At 50.6% G+C, this 22,289-nt stretch overlaps 2 protein-coding genes across 3 annotated transcripts in view; one reads left to right on the top strand and one right to left on the bottom strand.

The window, feature by feature from the left end:
- The window catches only part of slc35f3b (solute carrier family 35 member F3b), a 50,460-nt gene extending 30,974 nt beyond the window's left edge, over positions 1 to 19,486 (top strand). For both annotated transcript variants that reach the window (XM_086179798.1, XM_086179799.1), the window contains 6 exons: positions 8,832 to 9,174; positions 12,815 to 13,034; positions 15,756 to 15,881; positions 16,573 to 16,765; positions 16,881 to 16,970; positions 17,136 to 19,486. In XM_086179798.1, the coding sequence (XP_086035924.1) occupies positions 8,832 to 9,174; positions 12,815 to 13,034; positions 15,756 to 15,881; positions 16,573 to 16,765; positions 16,881 to 16,970; positions 17,136 to 17,377 (1,214 nt within the window). In that variant the 3' untranslated portion in view covers positions 17,378 to 19,486. The remainder of the gene's footprint in view (positions 1 to 8,831; positions 9,175 to 12,814; positions 13,035 to 15,755; positions 15,882 to 16,572; positions 16,766 to 16,880; positions 16,971 to 17,135) is intronic.
- Positions 19,428 to 22,215, bottom strand: LOC147248021 (5-hydroxytryptamine receptor 1D). Its single transcript, XM_086179797.1, has 3 exons — positions 21,963 to 22,215; positions 20,922 to 21,082; positions 19,428 to 20,838 (listed from the first exon to the last, which is right to left on the bottom strand). Exons 1-3 carry the CDS (start codon positions 22,123 to 22,125, stop codon positions 19,555 to 19,557), a joined length of 1,608 nt encoding a protein of 535 aa, XP_086035923.1. The 5' UTR covers positions 22,126 to 22,215; the 3' UTR covers positions 19,428 to 19,554.
- Positions 22,216 to 22,289: the final 74 nt, after the last annotated feature.

The following is a 22,289-nucleotide window of genomic DNA, read 5'->3' as shown; positions in this document are numbered from 1 at the left end:
GAATTCATGGCTCGATCAGCTGCTGGAACACAAACACAGCCCCTGCACAAATCTAGGAAGTGAACCTCCGAATCATCTCGCTGCTGGATGACTAACGACTGTAAGCTCATTAGTGTCACATGTTTGCAGGTGGCTGCCTGTTATTTTAGCAACTACGAGTCTTTCCAGAGCAGCAGCGCTGTGACAAGGCTGAAATGATGTTTGTGGCGGCGCTGATACGGTCTTGTTGGAGGCTGTACAGTTTATGACGTGAATGTTTCAGCAGGCGCTTTGAAGAAGGAGAGAATCACACGAGGGAGCAGCGGATCAACACTTTGAGAGACTCTGCTGCTTATGTAACAGCCACTCCAAGCCTCTGTTCTCACCAACAACAGCCATTCTTGCCTTTCTTCCTGTTTTGTGTCCCTTCAAAGTTGGTTGGTCCACAGAAGGGAAGGAGCACCAGGCTGCTGGGATTTTGGGGTGATTAGTGACACAGATTCAGAGCTGCTTTACTGGAACAACCTCAGTCTCTACAGGAAGTCAGCAGGCTGTGATGGAGCCACCGCTGCTGCGGCGGCTGCCGCCGGCGCTGCCACCGCCGCTGCCGCCGTCAGTTGTGATATCAGGTTGAGTGGTGTGGAGTTGCTGCTTCAAGGCTGCTCCCACCACGACCCCTCAGCAGGTGTCTCCTGTGGTCACAGGTGTGATTCACCATCCTCATCCGCACACTTCCCCGCATCGATGTGTTGTTGCCCACGGCGACATCATTGATCCTGGAATGGTGATGATGTCTCTGGGGAACGTCTGCAGTGTTACTGCATCATCAGTGAAAGTTCATAAAGTCCCTTCGATCTGCTCTATCTCATAAATCTCATTACACGTTTTAAAACTGAACAGGCGACTTCTGGAGGAGAGGAAGCTGGTCCTATTTCACCCGACGCCCCCCCCGGGCGCCATATCCAGCTCGACCACAGATTATATCTATCAACGCTAGTGTAGCTCTGGGTCGCCGTGGCCAGATAATGAACTGATGTATTGATTTTAGTGAGAAAGTTTTTTTTTCCCTTGAGGAGAAATTCTGTACCTTTTCAGCAATTTGCTTTATTCATTTTGCTTCAAGTCGCTTTGAGTAAAAGAAGATTGTCAATGTAAAGCTGGACGAGACGGCTGGTCACTGGACTGTTGGCCTCAGAGCAGCAGCTTTTAACCCCTGAGAACCAGAGATGCTGCGGTGCATCAGCAGAAGCTACAGAGAGGAGGAAGGATTGACAGACGGCAGTGTGAGAGGTTGAATTAGAGGTGGAGTTTGTCCTCATTCAGGACTCCTCCCTCCTGCTGGGGTATACAGCGAACAGCTAGCAGGCTCACAACTGTCTAAGGCAAATGAATCAAACTCTGAAACATCACGAATGCCAAACATCAAAGCTGCATGTGTGACATCATCTTCACCTTCAGTCTTTATGTTCACTCTCATCTTATTTACACGTGCGTATCCATCCAGTGTGTGAATAGCAGCAACCCTCAGCATGGAAATATGGCGGCAGGCCAAACGTGAGTGTGTGTTGGTTGTGTTCTAAGGGCCCCAGCAGCACAGAGGAAGTCAGGTTGGGGGTTTCCTCTCTGGGTTCTGTTGATACAGAGGTCTTCCTTCATGTTGTCATGGTAACTGACACTGACTTTCAAGGTGAGCAGTAAAAGTGAGGCTTTGTCTTTCTTCTGAATTCCTTTTAAAAGCAGGTGAAGCTCTTTTACTGGACTTGCTGAACGCACAACGTCGAGATCAACCCTCTGCGCCAGGCAGCACTAGACGTCAGGTGATAGCGGCAGGCAGCTTGGTGTGTAGCTGGGTGTTGAGGGAGTTCACCTGAGGTGAGCTGCTCCCCAGCTCCACACACCCTTCACCTTTCTTAGCTGTTAATCCATAGAATTAATGAGCTGGTGTCCAGCTGGGCAGTTCACCCCGTCTCTGCCTGGGGCGAGGTGTGTGTGTGTGTGTGTGTGTGTGTGTGTGTGTGTGTGTGTGTGTGTGTGTGTGTGTGTGTGTGTGTGTGTGTGTGTGTGTGTGTGTGTGTGATCTGCACCAGTGTTGCAGTGTTCCATCCTGCAGCCAAACTGTGTCAAGTGGAAGTTTGAAGCTCTGATCTGGGAGAGTTGAAGCTTTCCTCAGGGTGCAAACAGCTGCTGGTCAGGGTTGCTTCAGTTGGGTCCCCTACCAGAAGGCTGATTAAACTAAAGCTGGAATACCAACACATGTTCACACTTAGTAGTTATTGTGGGGATGAAAGGACATTCCTCGCAAGAGAAATGACAGGATACACACCCAGAAATAGAGGGACCCCAGGCTCTGCTTGTTCCCCTCAGAATCCTTCGGTGTGTCCAAGGTCATTTCTGGCCTCTTGAGGACCAACATGGTATGTTTGAGGTAACAAATGTACCTTCGAGGGATCCTTCTTCAACAGTGAACCAATAAGCACAGAACTATTCTTGTCCTTTGAACAGCCAGAGTCCAAACTGACACCAACATCACATCAGCGTTGGCCCCTGGATGGACAGGAAGTCAGGGCCGCTCTTTTAGACACCATGATTCAAACGTGGCACACTGGAAATGTCTGGATATTATTTGTGTCCTCCCTGAACTTACATACAGCATCAGTACTGATCAGATCTTGCTAGCTCCACTAGGCTAACATTACATATCAGTTCTTCTTCGCTACTGTAAATATTCGTCTCCAGTGGTAGTTTTAATTCAGAGAAGAAGAACTGATTTCCTGATTGTTAGTCTCAGATAAGTGGGAAGTAGCAGGGTTCCAGCTCAGGGCTAAAAAAATCACAAGGAGGATGCACTTCTCCTGATGTCACAAGATGGCGGCACGTGTTCTCCAACTCTCATGGAGTTTCTACCCCTTCAGGAACTTCCTCCTAGTGTTGACAAAGCTTAACCCTTCACTGTCATTGATTGTTGATTCGTAACTGGGCCACAAAGGAGAGCAAAGAGTGACTCGGTTGTTGGGTTGTAGATGTGCTTTGCTGTATTTCATCTTTTAGGGTCAAAAACAAAGGTCATTTTGTTGGTATGATAGAAGGTAAAAACTAAAAAGAAAAAGAAGTGAAATAGTGAAGTCATAAATCAGGTGCATGGAGGTGTGACTCAGACCTCAGGTGCACGCCTGAGCGCTGCTACTGAAATATTGATCTGATGTGGGACTCTGGTCAGTATGTTAAACTGCAGCTGCATCTCCACTCACTGTTATGAAGGGCTGTGTAAGTAACACACACACACACACACACACACACACACACACACACACACACACACACACACACACACACACACAGACTGGTTTCATGGATGCAGCGGTGTGATGACCTGTATCAGGAGCATCTGTGGGACCAGCTGGACCAGTCAGCCCAGTGACAAACAGCAGGGCCACTCGTCTGTGACCAAGTGGCTTCATTGTCCTCTGAGGCTGAAGGAGAAAACAGGAAGTAGAGAGAGCAGGATCAGTAACAGCGGCCTCGCCCTTGTCTGCCCTCCTGGGCCCTGCGGCCCACCCAGCAGCAGGGTGTGCGTCTCGCCTGTCTCCTGCTGTGTTACTGAGGGCGACGCACAGGTCACATCGACCTGCTCTGGTGTGCTGGAGGTTCTGGGACTGACGGCTCGGCCTCTCCGAGCTGTCACCGCAGACTGCCAGTGTCAGTCAGATAGAAGGAGCTGAAGACGCCAGATGCGGTCTTTCTGTCCGTCATCCATCTGTCACGACCACCCCAGCAGTCTCCTCCTGAGTGTGGTATTTATAGGTCGTAGCTGAGAACAAATCCCTGGAAACGCTCTGTCTCTTATCCAGACACAGACTGCGTGCAGGCAGAGGAGCTTTTCGACTCTCAGCGTTTGACTCACATGCCAGAAACCACACGTCAACATTCCATCATTGGAACATAATGAACTCTACGACAGCCAGACAGCAGAAAACAATTTGCATTTCTATTAATATATTTGCATTTGTTCATCAGAGCTTCCTGTTTTAAGATCAAACCTGGATTTTTGTTTGCCTTCTTTCAAATCCTCAGCTCACGACTGAGCAGCTGCTCCTGCTGCAGCATCTTCCTGGATGTGACAAACAGCACAGCAACAAAACATGATGGCTGGAGGCAACAGCAGATATGTGTGGACCAAAGACCAGAACATATCAGTCCTCCATCGTGCTTCCTCCAGACCTCTGACACGCCTCCTGCATCCATTTATTCTCACCAGGGTTTTTTCTGATGTTTCCAAAGGCTCCTTAAAATTGACTTGACAATTAAATAGAAACAATGTGACCAGAGTAACTATGCTCACATGATAACTTTGCTTAAATTAACAAGATACCATGATATAACAATTCTACAGTAATTGATTTATTGCGAGACAATAATTTGATGATCCATCCATCATCCATCCATCCATGTTCTCCCTCTCCTCCTGTTGAGGGTGGTGGGGGTGGAGCCTATCCCAGCAGCCTTCCCCCTGGACAGGTCACCAGTCCATGGCAGGGCCAACACATAGAGACAGACAACCATTGGCTCTCCCAGCCACGCCTACGGTCAATTTAGAGTCTGGATTAACCTGGTCCCTCTTGATGTCTTTGGACTGTGGAGGAAGCTGGAGTACCAGAGAGAACCCAGCAGGAACAGGGAGAACATGGAGACTCACCCAGAAAGATCCCGTGCTGCAGCCGGGGCTCCACCCACAACCTTCTTGCTGGGGGCCACACTGAGGACCACTGCTCCAGCCACAACCTTCTTGCTGGGGGCCACACTGAGGACCACTGCTCCAGCCGGGGCTTGACCAAATTTGATGAAACATCAAAACGTGTTTTTATACGGGAAAAGTAACAAAACTCCTGAAAAGGTAAAAAGCAGCTGTTAGGTATTTGTGCACCACTGTAATCAGTTCCTGCTCCTACACATTAGCACGTTCCACGTTTCAGCGCGTATCACGTGACCATTCTGGTACACTGGGTGTCCACGTGAATACAGGACGCGTTTCATCTTATTTTATGAAAAGTGCTTGTGAGGAAGAAAGGAAGCAATGGCAGACAGTAAGACCTGATGAATCACACTACAGTAAGGAGGCAGGTGATATTCAGTGCTGGCGTATTGATTTTACACTGTGAGAGGAAGTTTTGCGACATATTGCAGTATTGATATTTTGTCTCGGCTGTAACGCTGATGAGGCCAAACAAGGTCCTGACCATATCCAGTTTTGTTATGATCATGACAGTGAATCAGTTGCCGTGGTCGGTTCATGTCATCACCAGCCAGAGGCCCCGTGGCTGTGATTGATCCCCCTTGAGTGTGTCAGGTGGAGCTCTGCGGTGCACTCACCCACCGAGGTGTCGCCAACAATCGAGCAGCAAAACAAACCATCGTCCTCCTCACCTCCCCGTCCACCTAGTCCAGGTCCCAGCAAAGTACAGGCCACACTTGTGTGACCACCGGCAAACCAGCACCGCTCGGAGGATGTGCTGTAGCTGTGGGAGCAGCAGGCGTGGGCGGCGGCCTGTTAAGGGAGGAGCGACGTCTGCCGTGGCCTGTTTCTGTGAGCCCAGTGCGCGAGGAGGCAGTCAGGCAGAGCTCTGCTGGCACGTTTGGGATTTGCAGCTATCAGCAGGAGAGATCTGCACTGCAGAGACTGCAGGGGGAGGGAGGGGAGCGGAGCAGCAACGAGGCTGGCTGGGAAGCAGGGACGCGTGGGCTGAGATGGAATAGGAACTGGAAAACTAGCAAGTTAATGTGTTCTCCAGTTGGAGCGCTTCAACCCTGCTGGTGTGGGATGTGTTTGGAGCAACTGAAATATAAGACACAGACTTACAGCCGTGTAAGATTGATTGCAGTGCTGTGAGTGTTAGAGAAACTGAATTATCTAGAGTTTTCACACAGAGATGTGTCTCTTCAAACCGGATTTGGAGAAAAGCTGTAATGAAGAAGCAGCAGGGCCCAGACAAGAACCTGATGCTAAATAAGTTCTTGATTATTTTAGCAGATCCCTTCCAGGCTACCTTGAGCACTGCCGGTTGGTTTCACAGGATTATCTTAACGCACAAGCGGTCAGGATGAACACTCGTGAGGAGCCACGTCCAGCTGTCAGAGCCGGTCCCAGACACTCCTCCCGTCTCCAGCCGTTCCACACATGCCTTTGGGCAAGGGCAGATATTTCTGTTTCCTGTTAGAGATCACTTCCTGGTGGGACACTGGCGTACGGATTCATTGGAGCAATAAGAATCTAAAGTTTTTGGATAAAGAACTTCCTGTTTCGACTCCATCTCACAGGAAGTTGTTCCTTTTTAACTTCCTGAATTCTTGCAGCATCAAAACTCTTGATAATTTTTCCTCATGAGTATCCATAAACCCTCTCTGCAATGTTTCAGAATGAGGTGAGGTCGCAGGAATGCGTGTATGGTTCTAATCATGTGATATTGTTTGAGGGAATTCGGAACCTGAATGTGTTACGGCGCCATCTCTTGGTGGTTGTGTGTAACCTCTCGGGTCTGAGGTACATGCAGCAGTTCATACCAGTCCTGAAAGTTTCACTCACACAACCTTTGGGAGCAGTACTGGCTCACTCGGTTGAGGTCCCCTAACAAGACCTAACCTGGTACGGCATGTTGTTCCCCGTCCCAGGTGACCTCGACCGTGCGCGTTCCATCCCTCACTGATAACTTTAAGAGCTTCCACCATGAAGCTGCTGAGAAGGAGAGTCCGTCGTGGTAAAGATGACTTCAGTTGTTGTTTGCGGAGGACCTTCTGACCCTCGTGACTCCGGTAGGAAGGTCGATACCGTAGCATGAGTCACTGGCGAGCCACGGACGTGCGGTCTCTTTAAATTGGTTAAGGTTGATACAGACTGAAGGCTCAGGCGTTTACGTGAATCATTTATAGTATAACAGTGTCAGAATGTTGTCATGACTCTTCACCGAGAGGTGACATGTGCCAGAACTGTGAATGCTTAGCTGCGCCCCGCAAGCTCTCTGGGGGCTGATTGGCTGTGTTCAGGAGATTAGACGGTGCTGCAGCATGGCGGCCGGGGCGGCGGCCAGCCAGGGCCCCAGGAGGCAGGATGGAGGCCCAGGAAGGACACAGACCAGGCAGCATAAATAAGACATGACCTTCAGAGTAAGACAAAGAGGCTGGCTGCTCAGAATAGAGAAACTTAATTCTCACCCTTGTGCCCAACACTTTGATAGACATCGGTGTCTGTCTCTGTGTGCTGACTCATCACTTCCTTAACAATGATCTTGAATCATCTTTCATTGCTGGAAGGCTGCAGAGATGAGGAGGGCTTTTGTCGCAGATGAGAGCATTGTTCTCCAAAAGTATGATTTCAACTTAATTGCATCATTTTCTCTCTGTCTGTCTCTGCAGCAGCCAAGACAGAGTGAGGCTCTTGTTGAGGGGGGAGTTGGGCCATTAGCATCCAAGGTGATCATCATCAGGGGAGTTAATCTGAGATATGATGAGCCCACCTGGCAAGGTCAGAGGCCGATGAGCCGCCGCCTCGCCGGGCGTGATGAATGTCCTCATCTAGTCTGTCAAACAGGCACGGCTTGATTGGTCACCGGTGTTCGCTGTGACAGGGAAGTGACACAAAGCAGCTGAAAAATGGCAGACGGCGGACGTCAGGGCACTGACAGTACACCAGCATTCTTTACTCTAATTTACAGGGTAGCAATGGATCAACACCGTCCCGAGAACTGAGGAACAATTATGACTGGAAAAAAATAATCATTACTATTACTAGGTTGGGTTAAAAGGGCTTCCAACTGATTTTATTTTGGAGTGTTGAGAGTGTTCCAGTCAGCTGATGAATCATCGTCATCATCATCGTCTGTGGATGAAGGAGATCCCTCATGTCTCACTTGTTGGAAGGAACGTGCAGGAGACAGCGTTTGTGTCCTTCACTGGAGTTTTACTGCGAGATGTTCAAGTAATGTTTTCAGCGGGAAGTTTTTCTCATCCTATGTTTTCGTCAACAGAACATTCCTGTGTTTGCCCTTGTAAAATATGAATATTTCATAATGATTGCAGTGGTCAGCTCACGTTCTAATAATGTCCTGAAGCAACAGTTTAAACTTAAATTTCAAGCAATATTTTAAAGATGTTTGTCAGTTCAAACAGTTTTCCAGTTAATTTTACGATGTTTCCTCTGCAACAGTCCGAGGACATTTTGGAGGCTCCAGAAATGAATGTCCTATACTCTGTCGCCTCAACAATGACAAAAACAGCTTTTCTCATTAGAATTGTTGTGGGAACGTTCCCAGCTAGCCTGCAAGTGTGCTAGCCCCGCTAGCCTTTCATCCTAAAGGTTGCATTTAGGTAAAATATCTGAACTTGATGGGTTAGTGTGTGATGTATTGAGGCTATCAGGTGTTGTTATGTGAACCTCTTGTAGGCTAGCGCGTACACACACACACACACACACACACACACACACACACACACAGAGGATTGAATATGAGATCTGCCCTCTGTTGTCCGGTTTGGCTTTAACCTGTCAAACTCCATCATCTTTACTTCACATGTCTGACTTACTCCCTTCAAGGCCAATTAAACTGTGAACGCAGTTATTTTTATTAAAAGATGACGGCTGGACCTGAAGTCACTCACAAAATAAAGGAGAGGGACAAAGATGCTCCAGGAAGAACAGAGGATGTCGATGTGATCTGATAACAAACTGTATTTTCCTAATCAGCTGGCGTCATTTTCATTCTTCCTCAGCTGATGCAACTGTATTTCTACAGAGGATATATGCAGAGTTAACATGTCAGTCTAAAGTGTGTGTGTGTGTGTGTGTGTGTGTGTGTGTTGTTCAGGAGAGGACCACATCAGGGAGAGTGTGGTGGGCACCACTGACGCCCAGTCGGCTGCTGGCGCGGCAGGAGGAGAGTCCACCTCCAGCAGACGCAGGCTCCACTGCTGCATCAGAGTAACAACTGTCCAGGTGCGTAAGGCTCTGTGGGGCATCGCCATGGTGATGTGTGTTTGCTCGTCCTGGGCAGGCTCCACCCAGCTGGCCAAGCTGACCTTTAAGCGGTTCGATGCTCCTTTCACCCTCACCTGGTTCGCTACCACCTGGAACTGCCTCTTCTTCCCCCTCTACTACATCGGCCACCTGTGTAAGAGTCCGGAGAGACAAACGCCACGACAGAGATTCAGGTGAGGGCACCACAGGTGTGTACATCGCAATGTCCTGCTCAGTATGAAGAAAGGCAGAAAACACTACCAAGGAATCATGCAAACAAAGAGAACCAGGAGAGCTCTCAGAGAGTGAGCAGAACCCAGGATGAGCCAGGCAGGTCGCTGTGCAGTGCAGGCTCACGCTGCACTCTGGTGCCCGTAGCTCGCCCTGCTACCACTGGGTGGCGCTACATCCTAAACTCTGCTTGCAGACGTCTTCAGGACTCTCATCAAAGATATCACCGCTTGAGTCCAGCTACTGCAGCTTCCCGCTCAACAGTCAGGTATCAAACATGGCTGCCTCCTCGCACCGTATGCATCTCCAGGTTCTGAAGGAGGTTCTAACCACATCTGAGAGGATCTGGTCCGCCCATGAGGAGGGGCTGTGATAGGGCTGATGGGCTCCTCCTCCACCATCTTTGATGAATTGGCCTCATAGTTCCAGGCAAGCTGCTGACAGACAAACAGGCAGTTGAAAACATGAGCTCCTCCAGCGAGTGAGTAAAGGTTTAACCTGCAAAAAATAAAAGTTGTAAAAACCAGAAGGAACCTGCCTGCCTGTCCGACATGGCGAGGGATGTCTGAGTCATGGTCAGTTCAGCTTCAGAACAAGAACTGGAGAGCAAATGCAGGTATCACCTCAGCGATGGTCTGGCCAAGGAGGAGAGTAATTATGTTGACATCAGCGTCCGTGGGTTCAGCTCGCAGACCTTCCCAAGGTTCATGAAGGCGTCCTCATGTAAATCACGTTCAAAGACATCTGAAATGACGATGCAGCATTAAACAGATGAATGTTGGTTTTGCTCAGTCCATCATGCGCCGCTCCAGACCTTCGAGGTCACACTTGTGCAATAAAATCAGTTTTATGTGTTAATGACGTACATTTTGCAGAAGTCTGCTGCACATCAGGGTGTATTTGCTCCTTTTCAGGACTTACAGGAGGATCTGGGGCTCAACTCTGTGCTGGGAATATCAAACGCTCCAGTTCCTTTGTTTTGATTCTAATTGCAGCTGCTGGAGATTCTCAGGCGATGCAGAGAAACAGATCCTGAGGCCTGACATCTGTAATCGCTGGGGGGGGGGGGGGGGCTTCTTTCTCCGAGACATTCAGGAGAACCTTTACTGTAAGCTTTGATTTCATCGCTGTCAGAGTGGGTGGAGCCAGCGCTGAGCTGACGCAGCGTTCCGGGCTGCCGGTTCTTCTCTCTCCAGCTCCCTCCTGAGCCCAGCGTCACGTTGGTCTTCGCTGCTGCTGCTGTTGCTCTTTTTCCTTCCACGTTTGTTCTCACCCGTCTGATTGTTTGCGTGACCCCTGTGAGGAGGTTTCCTTTGAGCTGATCCTGGATCTGCCGAGAGGCCAGTCGGCTCCTTCAGAGCTCCTAGTGCCTGCTTTAATTATTGATTTAACTGACTGATCTGCGTGACGCAGCACCGCTGAGTCGTGAGAAAGCAGCAGCTGATTTGATCCCAACATGGAGACGTAGAAACACCACCTGGGTCATTCGTCTGAATTCATGAGCAAGGCTTGTCATCAGAGGACGTAGAAGTCTGATGCTTTTGTTGCATTTGGTTACGTGTTCATGTTTTAGTGAGTCTTTCTGAGATGATCTTATCGTCTCGTGACCATGCTGTCCAGCCGCCTGAGCGTGATGCTCTGTGAGTCCGCGGCGTGTTTATAAAGGAACTTTCAACCCAGCATTTTAGTGCCGACTCAGCTGTTACGAGCTGATTCATAACAATGCTGCTCTGCTCCTCAGGATCCGGCACGACTCTTGGCAACCATGTTACCTGCCACTCCTCGCCTACTGCTGACTCATCAGTTTAAGGGCCAGATGCTTTCAAGGGAAAAACAAAAGCAGCATAAACACCCACCGCCATCAAAACACCAATGTGGGGGCAAGAGAGGTGTAAGAGGAACATTCCAAACAGTAACAGAGGACATCTCTCATATTACAGGACATCCAACGCATTGAATGAAACATTAATTTTCTCTCGTATTCACAAACTCACGGGAGCTCAAGTCCAGGCGTATTTGATGGCTTCTCCAGACTTCCTCTGACAGGCTGATCAGACTCAGATGGAGCCGCCTGCATAAATACGCTCATGGAGTTATCAAATATGGATTTGTCAGCGAAGATTACTCCCATGTCTGAAAATGAAAGTCCCTGAGAACCAGAATCAGTTAGATGGTTCTTGAGTGGACCAGTTCAGGCCCCTCCCCCTCCCCTGCAACCCTCTTATACAGCTACACACAAAGGTCTGTGAATCCACAGCGGTCGGCCTTGTCACAGACGGGGACGGAGGGGCCCGGGGCTCAGTGGACCGGTGCCAACAGAAGCGCTCTGCATCGGTGCAGGTAAAACCTAAGCGCTGGTGCTGGACGTTCACCTGACACTGGATGTCTGAGGCACAGCAGGATCTGGATTTGACAGGCTGGTGAGGAAGGTGAGCTGCTCCTGAGCCCCCCCTCACTGACAGAGGATAGAGGATGGGGGCTGAGCTGCCGTCCCTGGTGGACAACATGTCCCATCCAGGACCCTGTGACAGAGAGACAGGCTGCCTCACTTGATGAGCTGTGTGAAGAAGAGACAAGGCTTCCTTCCTGCTGCTGTCAGGCCTCCTCGTCGCCTAACTAGATCTCAAACACACACACACACACACACACACACACACATACACACACACACACACACACACACACACACACACACACACTCTCTCTCTCTCTCTCTCTCTCTCTCTCTCTCTCTCTCTCTCACACACACATGGTAGCGCAGACAAAATGGGTTATTCTGGTTTTATCTCCAGTCCAGGTGTTAGTGGATCCCTGATCCTACGTCTGGATCAAGGAGACCTGGATTCTACCAGAGGACCTGGAGAGTTGGTGAACGTGTCAGTTTAGCTGCTGTTAGCATCAGTCTCCGTTAGCTTCAAGCTAAATACACATGGCTGGCTCTTCCTGCATTCTGGAGTCACAAAGAAGTGAAACCACATCAGTGAGCTGAAGACTCCAGTTAGTGAGTACCTGGGATGCCAAATACTTTTGGTGTAGGGTGACTTGAAGCAGCGTCACAGGACCTTTACTCAAGAAGGTTCCACTCTTCTGACCTGCCAGCAGCGGCGTTCCCTGTGGATCCTCAGCATCACTGGTGTTTTGTTGCTGCAGCCGGAAGCGTGGGGGCGGGACAGGCTGGATGTGTGTGTCAGCTTCATTAACAGCTGATGTGTGGAAAGCCTGAGCAAGTGAGGGTGGACATGAAATCCTACATATTTTTGCCTTGTTTGTTGAATGGCTGTCCTTCCTCTGCATCGTAGCTGCTGAAAACTGCTTTGATGAGAACCAATCAGGTCCTGGAGAGAAGCTGTGGATCCCAAATATTTAAGTGGCTTTTGGCAGATCAGATTACTTTAGACTTGTTTGTTCCAGGATCCGAGTTGGTCCCTCAAGTAAGGCCGTGTTAATTCAGACGTTGGCATTTAAGACTCTGGTCTCACTGGGCTCATTTGTGCAGGAAGAACACATTTACTCTCATAAATCTTGTTGAAGTCTCTCAGTAATATCTGTCACTCTCAAATTGGTTCTGCCACATTACAACGTAACTCTACTGTGTCTGCACAGGGAGTGTTGTAGGTTTTTCGGGGACGACGGGCTGACCCCCAAGGTGTTTTTCACCAAAGTGGCCCCCTTTGGCCTGCTGTGGATCCTCACCAACTACCTGTACCTGCAGGCCCTCAGGAAGATCAACACAACAGACGTGTCGGCGCTCTTCTGTTGCAACAAGGCCTTCGTCTTCCTGCTCTCCTGGATTGTACTGAGAGACCGCTTCATGGGGGTCCGGGTGAGTCGTTGTGTGTGTGTGTGTGTGTGTGTGTGAGAGAGAGAGAGAGAGAGAGAGAGAGAATGGTGAGGCTGCATCTTTAGATAAGAGGGTTATACACACACACACACACACACACACACACACACACACACACACACCATGGGGCTGAGGGGAGAGAAACAGCAAATGAGAGATTCAGCTGTTAATAAAGCCATTTCCTGAGTGCATCAGATGCTTTTATAACTGCAGCCATCTTGCACTCTGCAGAAAGGAACACACACACACACACACACACACACACACATTTTCACACTCAGAAGCCTTCGATCCCTCCCCTGTGTAGCCCTCATCTCCCCACCCCGATTATCTGTGATGAAAGGCTTCGATGATCCTGCTTCTCACACCCTGCAGCTCTCTCTCCCTCTCTCTACTCTCTCTCTCCCTCTCTCTCTACTCTCTCTCCCTCTCTCTACGCTCTCTCTCCCTCTCTCTCACTACTCTCTCTCCCTCTCTCTCTCCCTCTCTCTCTACTCTCTCTCTCCCTCTCTCTCTACTCTCTCTCTCCCTCTCTCTACTCTCTCTCCCTCTCTCTCTACTCTCTCTCTCTCCCTCTCTCTCTCTACTCTCTCTCTCCCTCTCTCTCTACTTTCTCTCTCCCTCTCTCTCCCTCTCTTTCTACTCTCTCTCTCTCCCTCTCTCTCTCTGTCTCTCCCTTGCTCTCTCCCCATCTCTCTCTCACTCTCTCTCTCCCCATCTCTCTCTCCCTCTCTCTCTCCATCTCTCTCACTCTCTCTCTCTGTCTCTCTCTCCCTCTCTCTCTACTCTCTCTCTGTCTCTCCCTTTCTCTCTCCCCATCTCTCTCTCCCTCTCTCTCTCCATCTCTCTCACTCTCTCTCCCCATCTCTCTCTCCCTCTCTCTCCCCATCTCTCTCTCACTCTCTCTCATCTCTCTCTCACTCTCTCTCTCCCCATCTCTCTCTCCCCGTCTCTCTCTCCCCATCTCTCTCCCCATCTCTCTCTCCCCATCTCTCTCCCCGTCTCTCTCTCCCAATCTCTCTCTCCTCATCTCTCTCTCACTCTCGCTCTCTCACTCTCTCTCTCTCCTCATCTCTCTCTCACTCTCTCTCTCCCCATCTCTCTCTCACTCTCGCTCTCTCACTCTCTCTCTCTCCTCATCTCTCTCACTCTCTCTCTCACTCTCTCCCCATCTCTCTCTCACTCTCTCTCTCTCCTCATCTCTCTCACTCTCTCTCCCCATCTCTCTCTCTCACTCTCGCTCTCTCACTCTCTCCTCATCTCTCTCACTCTCTCTCCCCATCTCTCTCTCACTCTCTCACTCTCTCTCTCTCCCCATCTCTCTCACTCTCTCTCTCACTCTCTCCCCATCTCTCTCTCACTCTCTCTCCCCCCATCTCTCTCACTCTCTCTCTCTCACTCTCTCTCACTCTCTCTCTCCTCATCTCTCTCACTCTCTCTCTCCCCATCTCTCTCTCACTCTCTCTCTCCCCATCTCTCTCCCCGTCTCTCTCTCCCCATCTCTCTCTCACTCTCTCTCTCCTCATGTCTCACTCTCTCTCTCCCCATCTCTCTCACTCTCTCTCTCTCTCTCCTCATCTCTCTCACTCTCTCTCTCCCCATCTCTCTCTCACTCTCTCTCTCCCCATCTCTCCCCGTCTCTCTCTCCCCATCTCTCTCTCACTCTCTCTCTCTCCTCATCTCTCTCACTCTCTCTCTCTCCCCATCTCTCTCTCACTCTCTCTCTCCCCATCTCTCTCCCCGTCTCTCTCTCCCCATCTCTCTCTCACTCTCTCTCTCTCCTCATCTCTCTCTCACTCTCTCTCCCCCATCTCTCTCACTCTCTCTCTCTCACTCTCTCTCTCCTGCTCCGTGGTAGAGATTGCAGTGTTTGAATGTCTGCAGAAATGCAGGAGGGGAACCTGGACAGGTTTTTTTCATGAAAGCGAAGGAAGAGAGAGATGTCAAAGTGCAATGGGCTTCTTCAGAGATGATCCATTGGTTGGTGGAGGTTCAGTCAGGTCTTGGCGTGTGTGTGTGTGTGTGTGTGTGTGTGTGTGTGTGTGTGTGTGTGTGTGTGTGTGTGTGTTTATCACCTGTACAAACAGTTAGATGCAGCAGATCAATCCACACCATGCAGGTGTGTCTGGATCAGGTGGATCCTGATCCTCTCCACTTCTGACCATCACATTAGGAGGGGGACAACAATCCTTCGCTGGAGGTGAAAGCTGTGGCTGTGCCTGAGAGGCAGCCTGGAGTGGTGAACGCCCCATGTGGCCAGAGTGCCGAGCGAGAACGCACGGCTCGTTTGTCCTCCTGGCACCTCCCTCACGCAGAGCTGATCTACTCAGCTGGACCCGTCATCCCATCCTGGATCTTCAGTTCCACGATGAGATGGAACAAAGACAGAGTGGTTCTCTTCTGGGAGTTGGATGAAAGAGATGGTGTGTGTTGAGCTGAAGGTGTGATAATCGCAGAGGGCGGGGTCAGGATGTGGGGGGGGCAATGTCAGGCGATCGGCCCATCACGGGTGGTGCTTGTGACCCTGTTGGGAGCTCTGGGATGTGTGTGTTTGAAATAAACCCCATTTATTCTATAGAGGGTCGCAAGTTGTGTGACTTCTGCAATGGAGGCTGTGTGGGTCCGCTGCGTCTCCATCAGCGCTCTGTGAGCAGCGTGTGCTTCCCTGACGAGCCTCCTCTCTCTCTCTCTCTCTCTCTGCAGATAGTCGCCGCTATCCTGGCCATAGCAGGCATCGTAATGATGACCTACGCCGACGGCTTCCACAGCCACTCAGTCATCGGCATCACTCTGGTCGTCACCTCTGCCTCGATGTCAGCGCTCTACAAGGTACCTGATTGATGGAGAGGAACATCGGCGCTGAGCTTCATAGCGTGTGTTCCATCACAAACCCCTGTTGTGGTGACGCCTTCATTTGCAGTAGAACAGCACAGAATGAATCTCCTCCATCCTGGACTCGTATCAGCAGCTGTTAGTGACGTGATGGCGTGTGACGCTCAGCTGGCACACACTGCTAATATGGGCCTCTGGCCTCCTGTGATGATGTCACCATCAGTGAGCTCATGGGATGACGAGGCTGTGCTGCCTCCAGATAAATGAACTGTTTGATAGCGCTGATCATGGCCCGGTTCTGTTTAGCTGGGCCAGGAGTCTGCTGGGACATACTAAGCAGACCCGCACCGTAACTGGATTAGATCATCACACCTGCGCTTACCTGCTGTGATGTCATAATGGCCTAGCCTGAGGGGATGCTACTGCACCTCTTTGTCAATGAAGGAGCTTTGCTGGGTTGTTGCAGGGATACTAGCGACGCTGCTAACGCTGTGTTCAGGCTAAAGCTGCAGCTGACTTTGCACTTGCTAACGTTGCAACCTTCTCATTCCTGACTTGGCGGGTTTCTCCCCACCAACATCCCGCCCGCCATGTCTGTCCCGTCTCAGGAACAAAAACAGGACAGAGCATATTTGTTTCTCATGACATTAAACCTGCCCTCCTTAAATGCCAACCTCCTTATCACCAGGTGCTCTTCAAGATGGTCCTCGGCAGTGCCAAATTTGGAGAGGCCGCACTCTTTCTGACCATTGTTGGGAGCGCCAACTTTGTGTTCATCAGCTTTGTGCCGGTCATCCTGTATTTCACACGTGTGGAGTACATCAGCTCGCCAGCAGACATCCCCTGGGCGTACCTCTGTGGGGTTGCAGGCCTGCTTTTTGGTAAGGAACCAACATGAACCCCAAACTAAAGAGACACTGTGTCTCTGATATATATGGCATTGAATTAGTGGGACACCTTCATCGTGTAGTCACCTGAATCTGCTTTTGTCCACAGCTTTCAACGTCCTGGTGAATTTTGGCGTCGCGATAACGTACCCGACGTTAATCTCCCTCGGCATCGTCTTAAGTGTTCCTGTGAATGCCAGTAAGTCTCAGCTTCCCTCCCAAACCTTTTACTGACAAAGACGATCGGGTACAAAATTAAATTTGGTGTCTTCTCATTCTATAGTTTGTTGTTTTATGGAACAAACTTGGAAACAAGTTATTTACGGTGCATTGTGACTTTAGCTTGACCTTCTGTCATTCCCAGTGGTGGACCTCTACACCTGTGAAATCAATTTCAACACCGTGCGTCTCATTGCTGTGTTCATCATTTGCTTGGGCTTCCTCATGCTGCTGTTACCAGAGGACTGGGACCAGTGCATCATTCAGCTCAGCACCAGGCTACGCAAGCGGGATGAGCCAGCAGAGGGCAGCGGAGAGGCGGGCGCCAGCACAGGGCTCAACTGGAGGGGCCGAGCCAGGACCTCCATGTCAACATTTGCACACTGATTCCACGACCTGTTATCATGCAGTCGCTGGTACCCACACAGGGACCGAGGCATAGCAGCGTCGGGAGCGTCTGGCGCCCCGCCCCATCACGCAGCCTCCTGGGTGTTCGGAACGTTCTCTGATCAGGAACGTTTCAGCTGAGAGGAGAGATCGTGCTTCATCATTCCTTCATCTGCAGTCTGTTCCACTCAAACGTTATCAGAGTTGGTGCATGGACTCATATCACTTATCCCAAAATATTATCAGGTATATCTGATGAAGTAATTTCTACATTTTCTTGTACCTCTTAATCATTCCATCGGTTCACGACATCATCGCGCCTGGGAAGATTGCCAACTTGCCTGATATTTTTCAGCTCTGTGAAAAAGGCCTAACACCTTGTGGACTTACTGGCTTGAACATGTACATGCTTAAAGATCCAAAGACGAATGCCTACAAATGCTAAATGCCTGAAAACAAACGGGAGGCGGCGGCCCTCAGGTGTTAACTTCATGACAATGACCTTCCGTTCTTGCACTGTACATAGCTGTATTTCACACCTTGGATGTCCCGGAGCTGTCAGCCCACGTGCTCCTCCGCTGTGAGGGGAACTGTCTGGATGTCTGAGCGTCAATCGATTTCAACAAGCTTTTACTGCAGCGCCCTGTGCAGCCGCCGCGAGGTCCGGTCCTTATTGACCGTGCCGAGTGGCCCCCTGTGGTTTCTGTGCTTTCCTGGGGCTAAACTCCCAAACTGTCAGTGTTGACACCCATTACTCAGGCCTGAAGTCCAGTCACGAGAGCTCCACAAACATTTTTTGCTTTTTTCTTCCCAATGCATGAGATGGGCTTCAATTGTCGGGAAGTGAGTGCTTTCAGTCCACCCATGACATTTTCTTCCCATTTTTTAATTAACGACTCATATTACTCACAAGTAATTTAAAGGAACACACCAACTTTTGAGAAACACTCATTTTCCATCGTCTCCAGAGCCAGACAAGAAGATAGAGGCCCTTCCGTGGGGAGCTGAGACCCAGGGGAGCTAGCTTAGCACAATGACTGGTAGTGGGTGGGGAGTGTTAGCCTAGCTCCTTCAAAAGTCATCAAATGTTCTTTTCTCCCAAACAGTCTTTGCCTGCGTCAGCAGAGCAAGGGTTAAGTATCAAGTTCTCTTAGGAATAATTGACTTGGTACGATGGATGAGGAGGATTACTGCTGGATGCTCATCATTCATTGTGCTAAGCTAACAAGTGTGGGTGTCAGCTCCCTAGAGAAGGGTTTCCATCTTCTCCTCTGTCCGGGGACGATGGATGATAAGAGGCTTTCACATGAAGAAGGTGTGTTGCTTTCAGGATGCCAATAACTGGATGGAATGAAAGCACACTTGTTGTGATGTATGATGCAAACTTGGAAGTAGCCCTCTAACCAGCGTGAGCATCGGCCAGCGCTGCCACTGAGCCACCCTGTGATTGTGCACCAAACTCGTCCGTTCAGTTAAAATCATTATTTTGGAGAAAAATAGTGGACAGAAGCTGAAACTGTCTCAGTGTGGCTCGGGGGTGAGAGAGAGAGAGAGAGAGAGACTGGATTAGCAAAAAACAAACTAAACAGAACACTGTCTGCTTTTACTCACCCCCCCCCCCCCATGCCCTCTCAAGCAAATGGTGGAAACGTTGCCTTGCTGTGAATGTATGAACATCACTCGACCACGCGCTCGCTGTCTGCTTTCTACTGTGCCACAGCCCTCATCTGACCAGTCGCTTCTGACTTTGGAGCGAAGTCTCGTCTCATTGTTTTTCTATGTTCACATTCGTTTGCTGATGAAGCCGCAGGGACAGGGAGGGACATCCTGAACGAGCAGACGCACCCACTCCACTGCCTTTTCTTTGTTTGGCAATAGAGAACATTAGCACTGTTTCCCATTGTCATTCTCTATGACAATAAATAATAATATTGTATTCCTCTGGAATTATTGCTAGACATAAACGTAAACCTTTGTAAGGAATGATGATTTTTACACCGAGATGCAACATATGATTATCACAATTGAGGAAGAACTATTTAGTGTTGATAAATAAATGCTGGGTTTATTCGATCTGCTGTCGGGTGTCTTCAAGTGTAATCACATGTACAATATAAAAGATGTCTTTTCAATACGTTTCTTGTCCAGGTTGCTTCTGTCATTGCCAGCGTGTCTCTCTAACAAACGTCGTGCTCCACCGTCACTGTAATTTGGCCGTAGAAGAAGGTGGCCTGCCGCTCCTTGGTCAGAGCAGAGAAAGGTAGTCTGCTGCCCTCTTGTGGCCGAGACGGCACTTGCAGGCAGTCCGGCCCCCGGTTGCTACCAGAGTCTCCCCATGCAGGGCAGGACAGGGGGGGTGTCTCAGGGTGACACACTCTGCATAGATGTTCCTCAGACTGGTGTGTGAACTCAGAGCTGACAGTAAAAACTGAGGAGCAACATTTGGAGTCCTCAGAGCTGTCAGAGCTGGAGAGGGGGGCAGGGTGGGTGGAGTTCAGAGTGCAGGGGTCACTGCTCCTGCCTTCATCACTCTCTGCTCTGACCTCCTCTCCCCTGCCCACCGCCCTCTCCAGGTGGGCCCTCAGTTTTTGCCGCAGTCCCTGAAGAGCGCCCTGGAAGCGTTTGCTGAGCAACGCATAGAGCAGAGGATTGATGTCAGAGTTGAGCAGCACCAGCCAGTAGGAGAAGGTCACAGCTGAGGGCGGCACCAGGCTGGCTCGGCCCAGGACGGCTGTTTCTGTGGCCTGGACCAGAGCGACGCCAACGTAAGGTGTCCAGCACAGGAAGAAGGCTGAGATGACCAGGAAGAGGCGCACCACTCCGTGGTGGCCGTGGTGCTGCTGGGAGTCGTTCTGGGCCAGGAAGGAGAACAGACGTCTGGGCGAGGAGCTGCTCTGGTCCGCGGTGGCGTCATCAGGGGGAACAGCGTTGCTGCGGCGACCCTCCTCCCTTCTGTGTTCAGAAACAATCCTTCCACTGACATGATAAATGAATCTGGAGGGGCCGTGCTGGCCCCCGCAGCCCTGCTGAGATGAAGGACCAGAACTCGGGGTCCTGCTGCGCTGGACAGCATCCTCCAGAGTGTGAATCCTCCTGGCGTGGCTGCGGGCCACCTTCACAATGTTGACGTAGCAAAAGAGAATGACAACCGCTGGTAGGAGGTAGGACAGCACGGCCATGAAGGCTGTGTAGCCGGGACTGCTGGCCCAGTTGACCGCACAGCTGTACATGGGAACCACGTAGCTGATGGAGCTCCAGCCCAGCAGGGGGGGGCAGCTGGTGGCCAGGGCCTGCAACCAGATCCACATCACCACAGCACAGGTCCTCCACAGGGTGCAGCGGGAGCTGTAGCGCAGGCAGTCCATGATGGAGTGGTAGCGGTCGAGAGCGATAGCAGCCAGAGTCAGAACGGAGGCCGTGCAGTAGACGGAGGAGGTGTAGCCCACGTAGAGACACAGGTCCTGCAGCAGGAGAGACCAGCACATGAGCAGCATCACGTGGACGGACACTCACGCTGTAAAGCTGTCAGACAACGGCGACGTACGGTGCAGTCCACCCATCCTCGGTTCATGATGGACAGCGCCACGAAGGGCATCACGCCGACGCCCACCAGGAGGTCACTGACGGCCAGGTTCATGATCAACACTGACGTCACTGAGTGGAAAGTTTTGGTAGCTGCCACAATAACAATGACGAGAATGTTTCCTACACACACACACACACACACACACACACACACACACACACACACACACACACACACACACACACACGGGTTGTAGTTGAAAACATGCAGCCCCCTAGTGGAACCAGCACGTATTTGCTCCATGGACCAAACATCAAAATGGCACCACAGGGTGGAAAACAGTTCAACTAAATTGTGTTCAACTGTACAAACATCACGTTTGTGAAAAAAGTAACTTTTACGGAGGTTGAAATTCCATAACACTCAATCGTTGACACGCAGAACGACACGCGGTGAGGGACAGCGCGACTGGGGCAGGTGCAGCAGGTGCAGCAGGTGAGCCTGGTCCTCCGTCAGTGACGTTTACCCGCAACCTTGGAGGACTGAAGAGTTCAGCTGGTTCCGCCTCGCGACTTCATTTCAACGGAGGAGGAAGTCCTCTCGTGTCCAATATTTCATATCAAAATTAAAATCGGAGTTCGACTCAGCAACAGCTCGTGCAGTTTCAAGTATCTGCAGGTCAAACTGGGGCTCGGGTTCCTTCTAGACGCCGTCAGAGAACCTGCTCGTGTTCATGCCTATAAATGTGCTGGTAGTAGTACTTCATGCAGTCGTACACGTGGGCTCCAACAAACTACAATTTTAGTATTCTTTTGAGTCATGAAATTATTGAATTTTAGGTGAAAAATTGAATCTTGTAACAAAAACAACTGCTTAAAATGTTACACTTCTTTTACAATTAAAGTAACTAAGAAACGTTGTAGAGGGGGTAACTGCAGTACCAGTAAGTACTGCAGCAGTACATTTCCAGTGGTAGTAGTAGTTTGGTAAGCTGGGGATTATACTTGAATCTTATTCACTGACTAGCAGCAGCTGACGAGTCCGCAGGTGTGTACTCACCTGTCACCGCGCCCAGACACATCAGCACCACCACGACCTCCAGCAGCAGCTGAGTCCGCGGGGTCAAGCTGAGCCCCGCGGCCCCGGACCAGCTCGCGTTGACGGCGGCTGCCGCTTGCACCGGCGCCTCGAGCTCCGACCAGCCACCGTCCAGGACGCCCATGTCCCCCGGAGACGCGCTCCCCTCAGGCGCAGAGGGGCATCCGAGCCGCCCTGGACCGGAACCGAGCCGAGAGAGACCAAGTGGACTCTAGCTGCTCCCCATCAGGTCCAGACGGTCTCCAGCTGAACTACGTCCAGCAGGAGGGAGGGAGCGATGGAAGGGAG

Source organism: Aulostomus chinensis, chromosome 16 (assembly GCF_037954235.1).
Source record: "Aulostomus chinensis isolate RoL2024-O1b breed Wild chromosome 16, RoL_Achi_v1.0, whole genome shotgun sequence".
Lineage (NCBI taxonomy): Eukaryota > Metazoa > Chordata > Actinopteri > Syngnathiformes > Aulostomidae > Aulostomus > Aulostomus chinensis.
Note: the sequence above shows the minus strand (reverse complement) of the source record. Positions and strands in the feature narration are given on the sequence as shown.

Excerpts from the sequence above, each read along its gene's own strand:
- LOC147248021 (XM_086179797.1), bottom strand. The coding sequence starts at position 22,125 with ATGGGCGTCCTGGACGGTGGCTGGTCGGAGCTCGAGGCGCCGGTGCAA. Across the intron at positions 21,083-21,962 it reads GTGTCTGGGCGCGGTGACAG|GAAACATTCTCGTCATTGTT; the intron begins GTGAGTACACAC and ends GTGTGTGTGTAG. Across the intron at positions 20,839-20,921 it reads GAGGATGGGTGGACTGCACC|GACCTGTGTCTCTACGTGGG; the intron begins GTACGTCGCCGT and ends CTCCTGCTGCAG.